We start from the raw sequence: 16,991 nt of genomic DNA on the forward strand, positions 1-16,991 counted from the left end.
CAGTGGGGCTGGGACGGCTGACACCCACTTGTTCTCTCCCCTCTTTGATTACAGGAGCTGGAACTTGCTCCGTGCTGGGTTCCTCAACATCCCCCGACTCCGGGAGCTGCTGCCTCGGCAGTCCCGCGAGCCTGGCGGAGTGAGCCGAGATGTGTAGGGTGATGTCTGCTGCTCCCCTGTTCCAGACAGCGTGCTTATCTCTGCCTTCCGGGCCCCTAAACCTTTCCCCTGCCTTCCACCCTCTCAATTTTGGCCTTTTTTGCCACCTTTCTGCCCCATGGATCCTGCTGTACTCCAGGGCACAGCGAGGAAGCTATCCCATGGTGTCACCAGGCCTTGAAGGTGGCCACATTCCCTCATGGAGACCAGGAGAAAAGTGAAAACTATTCTAGGGCACAGATACCCAGTAAGCAAAAAAAAAAGACCAACACAAATAGTGGTGTTTTTCTGCTCTGGTATGAGAAACACCTCGTGCTGTGCTGGCGTTAGGCAGGGGAGTCAAGGCTAAAGATAAAGCTGTCAAGGAAGCCTGGACTCGGAACAGACATAACTAGTATGAACAGAGGAGTAGGAGGGAGTCATAGATCACAGAATCGTTTTGGTTGGAAAAGACCTTGAAGATCCTCGAGTCCAACCCCTCCCCTCACAGTGCCAAGCCCACTACTAACCCATGTCCCTCAGCACCTCAGCTACACGGCTTTGCAATAGCTCCAGGGATGGGGACTCCACCAGCTCCCTGGGCAGCCTGGGACAGGGGCTGACAACCCTCTCAGGGAAAAAGTTCTTCCTCAGCTCCAATCTAAACCTCCCCTGGGGCAACTTGAGGCCATTTTTTCCTGTCCTGTCATTCGTTACTGGGGAGAAGAGACCGATCCCTGCTTTGGTCTGATCTCACCCTGGGAATGCAGAAATTAGGTACAGATGTAGCAGCGCTGGGAGCAATGAGGGAAAAATAATTGGGAGTGGGTTGTCTGGGAGGAATTTTGGGGGGGATAGAAAGGTGATGGGGCAGGAAAAGTGGGGAATAAGGTGTAAAATCAGGTAAAGATGTTGAAGATGCTGATCACACACATACTCATGGCTCAGGTTTGGGAAGGGTTTATTAGTCCCTGCCAACAGGCTCTGGTTCCAGCCATGGCTTACGGCAGAGAGAAGCCATGTCCTGGCCCTAGGCACTCACTGTGGTTGTCTGGGGCTGGCTTGGGGCAGGTCCATCCACTTAATGGGAGGGCAGAGCAGCCTGTTGTTCTCCTGTTGGGAGAAGCACCGTGAGGATACACATGTTTGAGACCTCTCTTTGGGCACACACCTGCATGTGCCCAGGCTGGAGGGGAAGAGGGACACTGTCCTCACCCTGGAGCTGAGGTATTCCTCCAGCAACAGGTACAGCTCCGAGTTCTCTTGCTGCAGGACAGCAGTTTCGGTGAGCAGGGTGGCCCTATGTGACAGGACCTTACTGGGTAGGGAGGACAAAGAGTTGGTGTGGCCATTTGGTGCCAGCACTGTGGCCAGCCCCGTCACGAGCCTTGCCCTGCTCCCAGATTCACTGCTGAGTACTCACTGATATTCCTCTAGTGCCACTGCCAGTGCATCCCACAGCTTCAACGTTGGCTCTGGGATAACGTGTGCCAGAGCTTCCCAGTACTCCTCGTCCTTGGAGCTGTCTCGGATCTGCAGAGCCTCCTTTGCTGGTATCTCCTCCTCCCTGGGGGTCAGAGAAGAATCACAGATTCCTAGCATGGTGGGGGTTGGAAGGACCCTGCAGAGCTCATCCAGCCCAAGCCCCTGCTCAAGCAGGTTCCCCTCCATCAAGGGGCACAGGAACATGTCTTGGACACCTCCTGAGAAGGAGCATCCACACCCTCCCTGGGCAGCCTGGGCCAGGGCTTCCTCACCTCAAAAACAAACAAGTTTCTCCTCCTGTGTCAGTGGCACTTGCTGGGTTCCAGCTTGTGCCCGTTACCCCTTGTCCTGGCACTGGCCAACACAACAAACACTGGCCCCATCCTCTCCATACCCACCCTTTAGGGATTTCTCAGCATTGATGAGGTCCCCCCTCAGCCTTCTCTTCTCCAGGCTGAACAGCCCCAGGTCCCACAGCCTTTCCTCCTCACTCAGATGTTCCAGTCCCCTCAGCATCTTGGTAGCCCTGCACTGGCCTCTCTCCAGCAGTTCCCTGTCTCTCTGGAGCTGGGAGGCCCAGAACTGGACACAGGACTCCAGAAGAGGCCTCAGCAGGGCAGAAAGCCCTGAGACTGAGCAGTTCAGGAGTGAGGAACACCCTCGTACTCTCAAGCTGTACTGAGCTCCATGGCCATCCTCACATCAACGAGCACAACCTCGCAGTGGGTACCCACCTCCCTTGTTGCTCTGCTTCTCTCTCCGGACTGCTGGTCACCTCTTGGCTGTCCCTAGTCACCCCTCTTGGGCATTGTCTGTACCTCCTTGTCCTGATGGGACCCTTCTCATCCATCTTGTAGGGGAAGATCTTGCTCCAGCCAGGACAAAACAGTCACCCCTAGCCCTGCTTGACACCCCCAGAGCCCCTCTGTGCGCCAGTCTGGCTCCTTCCCAGCAACAACAGCCCCACTCTGCCCCTACTCCTACCTCAGTTTGTCAAAATCCCTCACAAACACTTTCAGGATCTTTAGGACATCATCAGCATGGATGTACGTGGCTGGAAGGGAGCCTGGTGAGCTCTGTGGGGATCTGAGCTCTCTCTGGGTACTAAATCCACCATCCCCTCTGTCCTCAGCTGGATCCAGGGCATCTTCTTCACTTAGGCTGGCCTGGCTCTAGAGGAAAGGCCAACAAGCTGAGCATTGTGCCTTCCACCACCCTCTCCTCCCCAAGATCCACCCCTGAGAGCTTCCAGATTCCCACAGCCTCATTATTTTGGTAAATTTAGGAAGCTGAGGCGAAACAGTTGACATACAAGAGGCTTTGTTAATCCACAGCAGAAGATTACAAGGCCTCAGCCCCGGTACATTCACTGCCCTTGTCTGATCACAGGGAAACATTTCAGGGTTAACACGCTGGTATGGGGAATTAAAAGAGCTTTTGTAAAGCATTAAAATCAGTGGTGCAAAATTGGGATGAATTGAGAGTTTTCTGAAGTTGAACAATTTTATGAGAGCTGAGGCCTGAGGCCACAAACTTCAGGGTAATAAAACACTGGGAGTCATCTGGTGCTAAACTAGAAGAATGAGGAGAAATGGTCCTGCCTGAAGTTAAAAGACCAATGATACTGAGGACACCCAAGTGGAGATAAGAGGATTGTAAATCTGCAGGAGCAGAAACTGAACATTCCTAGATAAGAACAGAAACCATCTGGAGACAGAAAAAAAGAATAAGAAGATCCCAGACTCAAATCTTACAATTGGTCCCAGTCGTTGCAAGAGGGGAGGGAAACATGTATTGTCAGGGAACAATAACCCAGGGATTTCTTGGTTCTGTTCTTGTAAGAGGGATCCAGCTCAAGCTGTAACAAACTGACTCTGTGCCAGAACCCAGAGTCTGAACTTTTTGTTGTGGTCAGGGGCTAATTAGGATCCAGCCCTGAACTCTCTCTTGGAAGGAGTTTAGAAAGTGAAGGGGTCCAGCCTAAACCTCACAAATTCCCCTCGGAAACTCTTCCAAGAGCTGGTCTGCTTCTCTGCCTTCCCTGGATCCCTGTCTCTGCTGTCCCTGATGGTCCCACCTGGCTGACAGCAACCTCCTGGGCTTTGTACTGCAGGAAAAAATCCAGCAGCTGGTACAGGTCATCTTCACTGTTGATCTCGAGGGCCTGGGGAGCAGAGGAAGCAGGTTAAGGTCCCTCACAGACATCATGGGAGGGGGAGCAAAAGCAAGAGCATTTCCCTGGGTGTCCCTCCGGCAAGGCAGGGGCCAGTCTAAGAACTTGTTAGTGTGTTAGTATCTGTGGATAAGAGAGAGGCTGAGAATAGGCTGGAGGGGCCTTGCTGATGTTGTTTAATTCCTCAGCAGGTTGGCTTTGAGCTGAGAAGGATCTGGCCACAGTGCTTGCCACCCTCTCACAGTGCTCCTCTCTCACTTGCTGCCCCAGATTCCCACCCCCACAGGCCAGCGGGATGTGGGGCAGAGCTTTTCCCTGCCTGCAGCCCCTGCCCAAATCCCAACTCACTGCAAAGATGGAGTTGAGCTTCATGAGAGTACGCTCATGCCTCCCCAGTGCACGCAGGGGCTTCAGCAGCCTGCTCTCCATGAGGAAGCCCTTGGGAGATACAAAGAGAAGTGAGTGCAGAGAAACAGCATCTTCCGTCCCTGCCCAAGGAGGCTGAACAGGGATGGTGGGCAGCAGGGGGCTGGCAGGGCAAGGACACTCTGGAACAGCCCCACAGCAAACAGTGTAGATGGAGTCATCAGCACGGGGAGGCCCAAAGGATGTCATGATCTGAAGCTCTTGGTGACTGTGCCCAGAGACGGGAAAGAGCCTGGAGCAGCAGGTTTGCTTGTGCTGCCTTTGGCCTGGGGAGCTGTGCTTGCTAATCCCTTTCATTAGTATCATATACGTGCCACACACAGTTGGAAAGATCTGTGGATCCTCCACCAGGCCCTGGGGCAGCTCTCTGACCACAGGCTGCCCGGCAGGGCGAGGCAACGTCATGCAGAAACCTTCACCCCAAAACATGGAGCTTGGAAGAGATCCTCTACAGGCTGTAGGAAGCAGAGGAGACCACTTCTGCTCCCTGATGAGGGCATCTCACGCACCGACTCGTCGCTCACGAGCTCCAGGATCTTCTTGGCTGTCTTCTTGGAGATGTTTCGCAGAGCTGAGACTCTGTCCTCAACATTTACTGTGTTGTCTTCTCCTTCTCTACTGCCCACTTCTTCCTTCTCCTGCTTACTCCCTTCCTCCTCCTGCCCGCTACAGCTGCTCTCTGAAACACGGAGAAAGAGGGGTGAGCAAAAAACCTTAGTGCTTTGACTGCACTCCCCAGTCACATCACTGCAGGAGTCATCAGGGAAATCAGTTGTTCCCCATGACCTGGAAAGCACTCAAAAAATATTGAGACATGACTTGGCTCTTGGTCAGCTTCTCTGGAACTGGGAGTACTGGGCAGAGTAGAGTGCAAAGATCACTGAACTGGCTTGGCATGAGCTGTCTCAGGGCTGGGGACAGCCCAAGCCTGGGTTGGCAATGCTACCCTGCAATGGCAAGGACAGGAGTGACAGGAGGGGCTGTCATAGAATCACAGAATCCCAGCATGGTGGGGGTTGTCAGGGCCCTGCAGAGCTCACCCAGCCCAAGCCCCTGCTCAAGCAGGTTCCCCTCCATCAGGGGGCACAGGAACGTGTCCAGGCAGGTTTGGAAACCTCCCGAGAAGGAGCCTCCACACCCTCCCTGGGCAGCCTGGGCCAGGGCTCCCTCACCTCAACACCAAACAAGTTTCTCCTCCTGTGCCACTGGCACTTGCTGGGTTCCAGCTTGTGCCCATTACCCCTTGTCCTGGCACTGGTCACCACACAACAAACACTGGCCCCATCCTCTCCACACCCACCCTTTAGGGATTTCTCAGCACTGATGAGGTTCCCCCTCAGCCTTCTCCAGGCTGAACAGCCCCAGGTCCCGCGGCCTTTTCTCAGAACAAAGATCCCCTCAGCATCTTGGTAGCCCTGTGCTGGCTGTCTTGTTGGAAGGAGAGACTCTCCCAGTGACCCAGCTGTGCCAAGGGCACTGTGCGTCCCACCTGCCAGGACCTCTGCAGCCAACTTGCTTGCCATCCTCTTCGACTTGTAATGCCCTGGGGGGCCAACATTGTTGAGGAACCAGTAAGAAGGCTCTTCCCAGGGCAGCCCCAGCTGCTGGGTGTGAATGATGCGATCTGCATCCAGGGCTTTCCTCATCAGCCCTTTGGCTTCCTCCTCGTTCATAAGCCAAATCTCTGTGAACCTCTCGGCGCTGCTGACAGCAAAGTGCCTGTGAAGAAGGGAGATGGCCCATGAGAGGAGGCTCTCTGCCCCAAAACAATGAGTCAGCTCCCCCTGCACCTCAGGTGCTAGGGGGCCTCGTGGAGGGGGACTTTGATGCCCACACACATCCCACCTCATTCTCCTCTGTACCTCCTGGCACTGCCCCGTGATGCGCGCACAGTCAGCTGCCAGGCTCTGGTTCTCCTCTCTGAACTGCTTCTCTTGCCTGGCCATTTTGGTTCTCAGGTTATTGAGCAGACTGTGGAGCCTGGAGTGGGACAGCAAACCTGTGCATCAGTGAGGAGGTACTTTCAGGCATATCCAGCTTGTACAAAGGCTTTGGCTTATCTACTATGTGCCTACTCAGTGTCAAGCTGTGGCTGACCCTAATGCAGCTGGCACAGGTTGGTCGTGACCAACCCATTCAAAGTTCTTTGGGGATGGCCCTGCACCTGCCCAGGGATATTTTTGGACAGAGCTCGTTGGGCTGTGCTAGGTGATAGGCTCCCAAAAACCAGCAGATGGGAGGTGGTGGTAGATAAAGCAGAATTCATCTTCCAGGGTTGGATTTTTACCGGTTGAGCTTCCTCTTCTGCTGGGATCTGATGATGGTGTTCTCCTCATCCTGCTTCTTAAGCACCTGAAGATTGTACTCCAGCTTCTCCTGATTCAGGTGATAGACAGCTTTCACCTGTTGGAGCTGCCTCTCCAGGTTCTGGCATTTCAAAAAACAGGAAAACAAGCTGTGCCATCAGCAAAGGCCACACCGGAGCCTGGATCCTACCGATCCTGCATCTCCAAACCCCATCTTCCCATGGATGGTTCCCCAGCTAACCCCTGACCACAGGGCATTACTGATGGGTGAGTGAGGGAGGTGTTGCTTGTCCCTAAGACCATGCCTGGAGAAGGGAGAAGGGATTGAACTTGTACCCACCTTTCACTCAGTGGGGCACTACTTTGGGCCTCTCTCCTCAACCTCACTGCTGATTTCCATGGCAGTTTTAGGAACTGCACATCTCTGAATTAACCAGAACAGGCTCAGAAGTTATTGGAGGAAGGGAAACATGGGAGGACTGACCACATGAACTCCAGGTCTTCAGGAAACCAGAACAAACCAAGTAACTGAAGCATTTGTGATGGCAGCACCTTGCTGCATAGCCTAAGGGACAGGAGAGAGGCAGTGAGCTCTCCCCTTTGCTGCAATGGAGGAAACACCTGAAATTGACACATTTCTCTCAGCTTCCCAGCACCTAATTTGTTCAACATGAGATGGAAAGGGAGAACCACTTCCCAGTTTCCTGGGGCTACTGCTGTGGGCTGGGAGGCGTCACACTCTCCTCATGATTACCGCACTCTGCACAGTCCTTGACTTGTTCTCAGTCCAGGGGAATCTCTGGGGGCAGCTCAGGAGTCCCGAGCTGTGGGCTAGAAGCAGGAAAGACACTGGTACCCAGGTTAGCTGGCTCAGAGCTCTCCTGGGTACCCCTACACACAACAGGGAGTGTACAATCCATCTAGGACGACATCCAGAAGCAGTCCCACCTGACAAGGATCAAGGCTTGACTGATGAAAAAGTAGAGGCAAATGCCAGCAGGGCTAAGAGGCCTTCTCCCTGCAGCAGATGGAGGAAGACCATGGCCTAAACCCTATCTTTAAAATGCTGATTCCCATCTAGTGAAAATGGAGAGTACTCAGTAACCCTCCAAACCACAGATCTCAACTTTAGGTCTCGGCTCAGCTCCTTTTTCAGAGACACCTCAGGACGACGATATCACAGGTTAACCAGGAAAACAGGTATTTCTAACTTCTCTTGTCTTACTCTCCCTGAACTGGAAGGGTGAGGTCTGTGCTATGCAGTCACACAACTGCAGTGCTGAAGGGAACAAGTAGGACATCTCCTTCGTCCCTCTGCCCTGCAGAGGGAACAACTTCAGCAAATCAGTCCGGGCAGAAGTTCCTAAACCTCTGTGCCAAAGAGCAGCAAACTAAGAGCTCAGCTAGCCACCAAGCAAGTCCTCAACACTTCTAGGCTTTCCTAGCTTGAAATCTCAACCCTACATCTGCATGCCAATTTCAGTTTTCTCTGTCAAAACTCAGCCACTTTTTTTCTTGCATCTACAGTGGACAGAGAGAAGTCATTGTCCTCCTCCATCACGCAGAACTGGGTGAATTTGGAGACTTATCACCTCCCTGCAGAAATCCCTTCCATTGCCAAAGCAGCCTCAACCTTTCAATCTTTTCGTAGAGATCACTTGTCTACTTGGTCTATTCTCCCACCCCTGTTCCCAGGAAACAACGAGGACATGTAGAGAGAAAGGAGAGAGGACTAATGACCTTCTCTGACATATATATAAACCCTCCCATGACTACAGGTAAAGGCAGCAGGTCCATTTTCACACCAGCTCCACACCACTGCCTGTGACCCTCTCTCTCTAGTGTGTTGTAACCTCCCTCCCCAAAGGGCTCAGAGCCATCTGTGAGCATTACACTCTCTGTGTCTCCTTCCAGGTTATTAATACAAAGGTGAAAAAGCTGCAGTCAGGACTGCCTTCCCTGGACTTGCCTTTTTAAGCTGAGAGGGTTCCTGCAACAGTAAAATTTCACCTGAAGTTGTGCAGAAACCTTTAGATATCATCCCCCACTTCCTTCCTGAGCTTCCTATGGGGACATCCCATGGGACAAACAGTGAGTCTTACTAAAGTCCCAGTGCAACTTATCCTGTTTTCACCATTCAACCCAGAAAACACCATTCAACAGCTAGCAGGGAAGGTGCCAGTAGGCCAGGCTGAGTGATGCTGGACAAAGCCAAACCCAAGAGTTCAGGGCTGCTGTCCAGAGGACCAGCAGGATAACAGCAAGCCACAGATGCACAGAATCCATAAGACTAAAAGGCATCTGTATAGAACCATAGAATGGTGGGGGTTGGAGGAGCTCTGCAGATCTCATTCAGCCCAAGCCTCTGCTCAAGCAGGTTCCCCTTGATCAGGAGGCACAGGAAAGTGTTCAGGTGGGTTTGGAAACACCCCGAAAAGGAGCCTCCACACCCTCCCTGGGCAGCCTGGGCCAGGGCTCCCTCACCTCAACACCAAACAACTTTCTCCTCCTGTGCCACTGCCACTTGCTGGGTTCCAGCTTGTGCCCGTTACCCCTTGTCCTGGCACTGGGCACCGCAGTAAAAAGTGTCACCCCATACACACTTTAGGTGCTATAAGTGTTGATGAAGTCCCCTCTCAGCCTTCTCTTCTCCAGGCTGAACAGCCCCAGGTCCCGCAGCCTTTCCTCCTCACTCAGATGTTCCAGTCCCCTCAGCATCTTGGTAGCCCTGCGCTGGCCTCTCTCCAGCAGTTCCCCATCTCTCTTGAGCTGAGGAGCCCAGAACTGGACACAGGACTCCAGATGAGGCCTCACTAGGGCAGAGAAGAGGGGAAAGAGAACCTCCCTTGACCTGCTGCCCACACTGTTTTCATGCCCCCCAGGATGCCATTGGCCTTCTTGCCCATGAGGGCACGTTGCTGCTCATGTTTATTTGCTGCCCACCACCACTCCCAGGTCTCTCTCTGCAGAGCTGCTCTCCAGCAGGTCACCCCCAGCCTGTCCTGGTGCAGGGGTTGTTCCTCCCCAGATGCAGGACTCTGCACTTGCCCTTGGTGAACCTCAGGAGGTTCCTCTCTGCCCCACTCTCAGCCTGTCCAGATCTGGCTGAATGGCAGCACAGCCTCTGGTGAATCAGCCAGTCCTCCCAGTTTGGTGCCATCAAGGAACTTGCTGACATATGTATCTCAGGGGAGCCATGGCCACAAGATTTGGATCTGCAGTGAGAGCTCCTGCTGCTTGTTCAGACAGCTGTGTGCCAGGGCGGGGCTCTTCCACCATAAGCCCTCCTCCTGAGTAAGGGCAAACTCAGTTCTCACACCAAATGAGAGGTCTAGGTCTATGGCTAGATGGCAGAGGAAAAAGCTCACACCTCTAGGACAAGACCCTGAGCAAGGAGAAAATTGGGATGATCTGAAATGAACTGGTGTCAGGATACTCACACTATCCAATCCTCCTATCAATCATGATGCCTGAAGCAACAAAGCCCTTGACCCTCCCAGGTACCTTATACATCCTAGAGCCACAGATCTCTGGAGACAGCTACATGGAAAAGCCTGGGGCAATCTGCTCCATTACCTCCCCATATGGCACACATCAGCCTTTTCTGTACCTGAACATCATTCTCTAGCTGCATCTTCATGCTGTTGTACTTCTCTTCATCCTGCACTCGCAGCCTATCCAGTTGTTTCTCAAATTCTTCTGCCTTCCTCACACGGTCATGAAGGTGCTCCAGCTACAGGCAAAAACAGGAAAGTCATCCATCAATGGTGGCAGCTTCCTCCAGTGAGCACAGCTCCTTTGGCCAACCCAAAGCAAGACCATGCATAGAAAATTCTCCTGCAGAGCAGGCTGAAAAACTGACCCTCTTCCTCCCACACTCCTAAGGAACCAGCTGCTTTCATGTAAACCTGCCTTTCAAGGCAGCCCAGTGCTGGAGGGCAGCTCAGGTCCTGATAGCCTTTGGCCCCTCACTGCCAGAGTGACACTGAGGGGCCAGAGCGTGTCCAGAGCCAGATAGCAGAGCTGGGGAAGGGGCTGGAGCACAAGTGTGCTGGGGAGGGGCTGAGGTCCCTGGGGGTGTTCAGCCTGGACAAGAGGAGCCTGAGGAGAGACATCATCACTTTCTGCAACTCCCCGACAGGAGGAGTCAGTTTCTGCTCCTGAGCTACAAGTAACAGGACAAGAGGAAATGTCCTGAAGTTGCCCCAGGGGAGGTTTAGGTTGGAGCTGAGGAACAATTTATTCTGTACAGGGTTGGCCAGCCCTGTCCCATGCTGCCCAGGGCTGTGGTGGAGGCCCCATCCCTGGAGAGATTCTGAAGCCGTGTGGCTGAGGTGCTATGGGTTAATGGTTTTAGTGGTGGGGGAACGGTTGGACTCGAGGGCATGGTCCTCGAGTCAGGCTGAGCAGCTTTGCCACCCCCAAACCTGCTCTACAGACAGTTCTTGGACACAGCACCTGATTCTTTAATGAGATTCCCCCTGGGAAATGGTCTGAACAAGAGGCAGGAGTCTTGCTACAGACAGCTTTGAGGACCTGAAAGGGCTTTTCCAGCCTTAGCAATTCTGTGATTCTAGTATTCTAACTCACATATAGACCTTACCTCCCGTGCATTGTGGGCCTGGATAGCTTCCTCCCACTTCTTCCTGTTGTCTTCCAGCAGCTCTCGCCGTTCAAGCTCAAAAGCTTTCTGTAAAGCAGACAGAGCTCTTCGCCATCATGTTGGCACTGCTTGTTGCCAACTTTACACCAGTCCAGGCCAGCAGCTCCCAGCAGAGGATCAGCTGCAGACTGGTGCCACTCTCTGATGAACTCTCCATGCCAGGACCTCGCTGGCAGACACCTCACCCTATGGGGCTTGCTGCTATCAGTCACCCAGAGCTGGGAGGGATGCTCCTGGGAGTGAGTTCACTGGAAATCCTTGTTTGGTGTTTAGCAGTGGGGCTCAGTCAGATGGCTACCAGATTTCAGCTAAGCAGACACTAAATGGGGGGAGATGCCCTGACCCAGCAACAAATGCAGGTTTTATCAGTGAGGTAGCACTTGTGCTCTGCAGAATGTGAGGCTAAAGAACAACAATGGTCCTTTCTGGCTTTTAGAGAGATGAGTAACCAGCCATCAAGCAAGAACAGCTTTCACACGCCACCAAGTTGCTCTGCCCTGAACCACATTTATTCACAGTATGGTCTAAAACAGCCCCTCAGCACTCAGCACCACTCAGTGCTTTTCCTTGGCTGGATTCCAGACCCATTCACCAGGACATCAGCCCTGCTGCTCTGGACAACAGTCCAGGCACCCAGTGTGATGAGCCTGAGGCCTTTTTGCCACAGACAGGGAGAAGCAAGTGGCTGCAGGTTTTCTCATTGAACTCTTCCTCTGCCATAGGAACTGGCTACCTCAATCTGTAGGAGTTTGTGACGGTATGTTTTCAGCATGAGCCTGATCTGTTCCTCCATTCTCTCCAAAAGCAGGTGGATATCATCCGACTGCTCCTTAATGGCCTGCACATACTGCTCATCTTTGTTTTTCAGCTCCTGGAGAAGAAGAGAAGATGCTGAAACCAGGGAGAGGTACTTGACCAGGAATCCTCAGGGGCTAACTGGGAGGGCAAGACCCACACACTGCCTTGTCAAGAGAGAAAAGATGATGAGAGGTCAGAAAATCAAGAGGTAGCTAGGAAGGACAATGGGAAAAGAGACAAACCAAATGGTCCAGGTGAGATGGAGTGGGAGGTAACACCACTCCTTCTCTGGGATCCAGGGAACCTGCTGTGGGGAAGGCTTTCTTCCCTCTCTTCTCACTTGCCTTTTATTTTTAATGGTGCAACCTGGGATCTGCCAGTTTGTCTTACTGCTACCAGAGTCCTCGAGCTATGACACTATAACTGACACTATGCTGATCCCTGCCTTGCAGTGGTGAAGATCCAGCCAGGGGGATGGCTGTTGCTTTAGAACAGCATCCTCCAGAGCTTGAAAACCCCCATCCTTCCCCAGTTGCCCCTGCCTGGTCTCCACATTACCTGCTGCAGTTCACCAATGAGCCTGTTCTTCTCCTCCAGAAGCTGTGTGCACTCCTGCTGCTGGTGGTTCAGCAGCTGCCACAGCTCCTGAGGGACTGTCATCTCCTTGGCCAAGGCCCACTTGGAAGTGATCTCCTCAAACTTGCATGTGCTTGACTTGGCTTCATCCTCCAGCTTCTCTAGCCTGCAGGCAGGAAGGAGGATAGGGCAAACTGGGAGCTGGGGCAAGTGCTTCAGAGGTAGTTCAGCTGCAGGAGTGGTGGCTGCAGAATCCAGTTTGAATTCAAAGTGACATCAAGATACCAGTGGAGTAGCAGCTTTCTTGTTGTCAGAGCATGGAGCAAGGGCAGAGCTGGCATCCTGAAGGCCCATCTCATCAGGAAGGCATCTCCCCAGTGCTCCAACAACCACTTATCTGGAGGAGAATAGACTAAAGAGCCCTGTTCATACAGCAGTCACCTTTGCAAGGAGCAGGTCTTTCTGCCTCTAGGCAAGAGGTGATGGATAAGCAGTGCCAAACACCCTCCTGGATACATCTTGAGCTGACTTGGGAGTCAAACTGCCCAGAGACCACACTCCAGTTAAAGGCAAAGGGCACATCACAAAACTCTTCCAAACAGAAGCACCATCCAACGAGCTCTGAGGATGGTCCTCGGGCCAGGCTGAGTAGCTTTATCACCTCCAAATCTGCTCTACGGACAGTTCCTGGACACAGCACCCAACTCTTTAATGAAATTCCCATTGGGAAACTGTCTGAGCAAGGGGTGGGGAGTCTCACTACAGCCAGCTTCCCAAAAACTGTTCCTACAGTGCCCTCCAAAGGCAGAAGGAGCAAGAACTCAGCGTTTCCTGGGAACGGGGCTGAAAGAGTCAGGCACTTGGGAGCTGCCCAGCTCCTCTGCTGAAGGACAAGTTTGTCCAGGGAGGCACACAGAGAGGATCAGAGAATAACCGAGGACGGACGGGCTTTGGGAGATCATCTTAAAGGCCTTTTCTGATCAAAACGATTCTATGATGGTTCTATCGTTGGCTTCCCATCACAGCTCAGTGTCAGAGCAGGCCTTGTCCAGGCACGTGCAGAGTGTCTCCAAAGAGGAAGAGCTCTACAACATCAGGGATCCCTCACCCAGCAGCTGACCACTCTCATTGTGAAGACCTTGGTATCCAATTTCTGAAATTAGCCCAGCCTCAAGCTCTCCCCCCTCCTCACACACAGCCTGATGTGGCTGTCCCAGAGCATTCCCAGGGAATAGCTAATAACTACCCCTATCTCCTCTGGAAACCTCTAGAAACAGGCCATTTGCTGAGACACCCCTTAGCACAGGTGACTCTTCTCCACCACGGCATCACCCCCAGGCACTGAAGAGGTGCTCAGCAGGTCAGAAGCAAGGGTGGCTCTGCCTGTGCATCTCGAGCAAGGACACCATAAATAGAGGTGGTACAGGCTCCTGGCTAAAAGTTGAGAACCAACTGCCTGCCTTTCTCACGCTCCAGAGCTGAAGGTGTGATGTGCCTATTTTTTCCTTTAAAACAAATTCAGTGCAGCCTCCCAGTGCTAAATTCAGTGGTAAGCCTCTCTGGATGACCAGCATTAGGATCTCCTCAGGAAGCTGCACCAACTGCTCCTTCCCAGAAGCATAGACTCAAGACACAGTCTCTTACCTCTGCAGTTTCAGCTCTGCCTCCTCTGCCCTCCTCTTCGTTTCCCTCAAGTCAGCAGCTACCTGGATATTTGTCACCATCTGCATGCCATCGAAGAGCAACTTGGCCAGCTTCTGTGAAGTAGGTGGGATACATCTCACACCCAGAGACCTGAGCTCTGGAGGGAGGGATACTGGAGGAACTCTTGCTATGCCAAGGCCTGGCTCCTATCCCCATGCTGAGGTTCCTATGTGGACCATAAGCCTTGTCTTCCCATGCTGTGAACACTGCAAATACTTCAGTGCCCGCCAGGGTCCTCTCTCTCCTGGAAAGCCCTTCAGGCCATCAGCACCAAGAGGAATGTGCTCAGAGCACCTTCTTGTTTTGCTTACCCTGCCTGTGTGGATGAGGATAGGAGTTTGGGTTAAGGGTTGGACACATGATGTCAGTCCCAGATCCTCTCAGTCCATGGGCTGTTTGTCACCAGGAAATCATATCCCTGGGATCCAGCCCAAGAATCACCCCCAACCCAGTCCTGAGGAGCTTCTGCCTCTGCTTCTTCTCACATAAATGCTCCTGTGTGACACTAAGCACTGCACAAAGCTAAAAGAAGGGTAAAGACAAATGTCTAGAGGTCAAGGCCTGAGAGGACCTTCCTGTCCTACTGCCATACCTGACCACTGTCCTCAATCTGCTTGTGGCTCCTTCTCTGCTCTTCCTCCTCCTCAGCCATCTCCGGCTCTGCATTTTCTCCAAGGGCCTCCCTGGACAGAAAAGGGGAAAAGATGGAATGTTTTATACCACACCACCTTCCCAATGCTTGGAGACAGCCTTGGATCAAGGATGCCAGCCCAGACTGCATGCTTCAGTACAGAACACTTTGTTCTGTCTTCCACTTAGTAGGTTTAGTCCCAGGCCATGAGGTCTCCACAGATGCAGAGAGGAGGTAGGAAAGGGTGGGACAGATACCTGAGGGAAATGGAGTATGAGCTTCCCTTCCTGGAGTTGGGAGTGCAGCCCAGGGCTGGTTACTGTTGCAGCACAGGGCTGGAGGGCTCAGTCCCTGTTTGCTTCTCAGAAGGGAGGAGGGCAGGGGGCTGAGGCTGTCTGAGGGAAGCCCTTAAGTGGCTGTGGGGCCATGAAGAGAGCCAGCTTCTGTCCAGAGTCAATTCAGGGCTGGCTCCAATCCCGTCCTAGTTGCTTGGGATGAATCCAGCCTAAAGGGAAGGCCCTGGGACCAGGAAGGGGAAAATGAGCCGGTTGGGATGGGAGTGGATGTTAGTGACCCAGGTACAGTTTGGCTGCATGGGTTGGTAACAGGATTTGCAGGTATGTCCTTGTGTTTAATTCCTGCTTTGGGGAGGAGATGACAGTTACTGACCTAGTTTGCGTCAGGCTGGGTGAAGAGGGAACCCTGAGCCAGCTCCAGCTCAGGAGAGGGTAGCAGGATACTGTCACTTTACAGTGCTATCCCACCCAGCCAGAAGGGACAGCAGAGGTTTGGGAGAGGACTTCAGTCCTGCCGTGGGGAAACAGATGTCCTGTGGCTGATGAGTTCCACGTTTGGGAAGATCCAGGAAGATCCTGGCCTGGTGCCAGGGACCCACAGCTAGTTTGGGGAGAGGCCCTGGGTTTCATGAAGGCTGACAAGGCCATGTCAGGTCCTTTACCCCTGCAAGCTCGTAGAATCATGGAATGGTGAGGGTGGGAGTGGCCCTGCAGAGCTCATCCAGCACAAGCCCCTGCTCAAGCAGATTCCCCTCCATCAGGGGGCACAGGAACGTGTCCAGGTGGCTTTGGAAACCTCCTGAGAAGGAGCCTCCACACCCTCCCTGGGCAGCCTGGGCCAGGGCTCCCTCACCTCAACACCAAACAAGTTTCTCCTCCTGTGCCACTGGCACTTGCTGGGTTCCAGCTTGTGCCTGTTACCCCTTGTCCTGGCACTGGACACTACAGAAAAAGTGTTGCCCCATCCTCCTGTCATCCACCCTTTAGGTACTTAGAAGTGTTGATGAAGTCCCTTCTAAGCCTTCTCTTCAGGCTGAACAGCCCCAGGTCCCGCAGCCTTTCCTCCTCACTGAGATGTTCCAGTCCCCTCAGCATCTTGGTAGCCCTGCACTGGCCTCTCTCCAGCACTTCCCCGTCTCTCGGGAACTGGGGAGCCCAGAACTGGACACAGGACTCCAGATGAGGCCTCACCAGGGCAGAGGGGGAGGAGAACCTTCCTTCAAGTGCTGCCCACACTCTCTTCATACCCCCCAGGATGCCATTGGCCTTCTTGCCCATGATGGCACATTGCTGCTCATGTTTAGGTTCTTATCAACCTGCACTCCAGGTCCTTCTCCACAGAGCTGCTCTTGGTGGTTGGGGTGCTCAGGGTCCTGGTTCCAGTGGGTATGTTCTGAGACATGGTGACAGTCTCTGAGCCCCTGCTGGTCCTGGGGCTGGGGGGGGTCAGCACTGCCTTCCAGTTTGAGGTGACAGATTAAAAACTTGCACTGGGAGGGTCAACCCCAGTGCCAGTCTGTGGAAGAGGAGACTCGCTGTGAGCAGACAGTGGGGGTTTGGGTAGAAGGTGCTGGACGCGGTGCGGGCTTGGGGCAGGGAGGGGCCTGGGCCCGGTACCGCAGCGGGGCACGGTGGGGACGAGCCCTGTTTCTCACCGGCGCTGGGCATCGAGGCGGGCGGCGATCCGGCGGCGGCGGGCGGCGATCCGCTCCTCGGCGTCGGGCCGGGTGTCGTTGAGGGCCGGGGCCAGGCCCCGCCGCCCCTCCGGGGCCTCCGCGGCCGCTCCGCGCCTCAT

At 53.6% G+C, this 16,991-nt stretch overlaps 1 protein-coding gene across 1 annotated transcript; it reads right to left on the bottom strand.

The window, feature by feature from the left end:
- Positions 1-1,176: 1,176 nt before the first annotated feature.
- On the bottom strand, positions 1,177-16,991 carry DRC1 (dynein regulatory complex subunit 1). The gene is made up of 17 exons (XM_061989603.1): positions 16,852-16,991; positions 14,862-14,952; positions 14,210-14,322; positions 12,548-12,731; positions 11,925-12,062; positions 11,132-11,218; positions 10,139-10,261; positions 6,510-6,649; positions 6,068-6,202; positions 5,712-5,941; positions 4,732-4,901; positions 4,145-4,234; positions 3,701-3,787; positions 2,608-2,795; positions 1,562-1,705; positions 1,354-1,456; positions 1,177-1,251 (listed from the first exon to the last, which is right to left on the bottom strand). The coding sequence occupies exons 1-17, from the start codon at positions 16,989-16,991 to the stop codon at positions 1,177-1,179; spliced, it is 2,238 nt and encodes a 745-aa protein (XP_061845587.1).

Source organism: Colius striatus, chromosome 2 (genome assembly GCF_028858725.1).
Source record: "Colius striatus isolate bColStr4 chromosome 2, bColStr4.1.hap1, whole genome shotgun sequence".
NCBI classification, from domain to species: domain Eukaryota; kingdom Metazoa; phylum Chordata; class Aves; order Coliiformes; family Coliidae; genus Colius; species Colius striatus.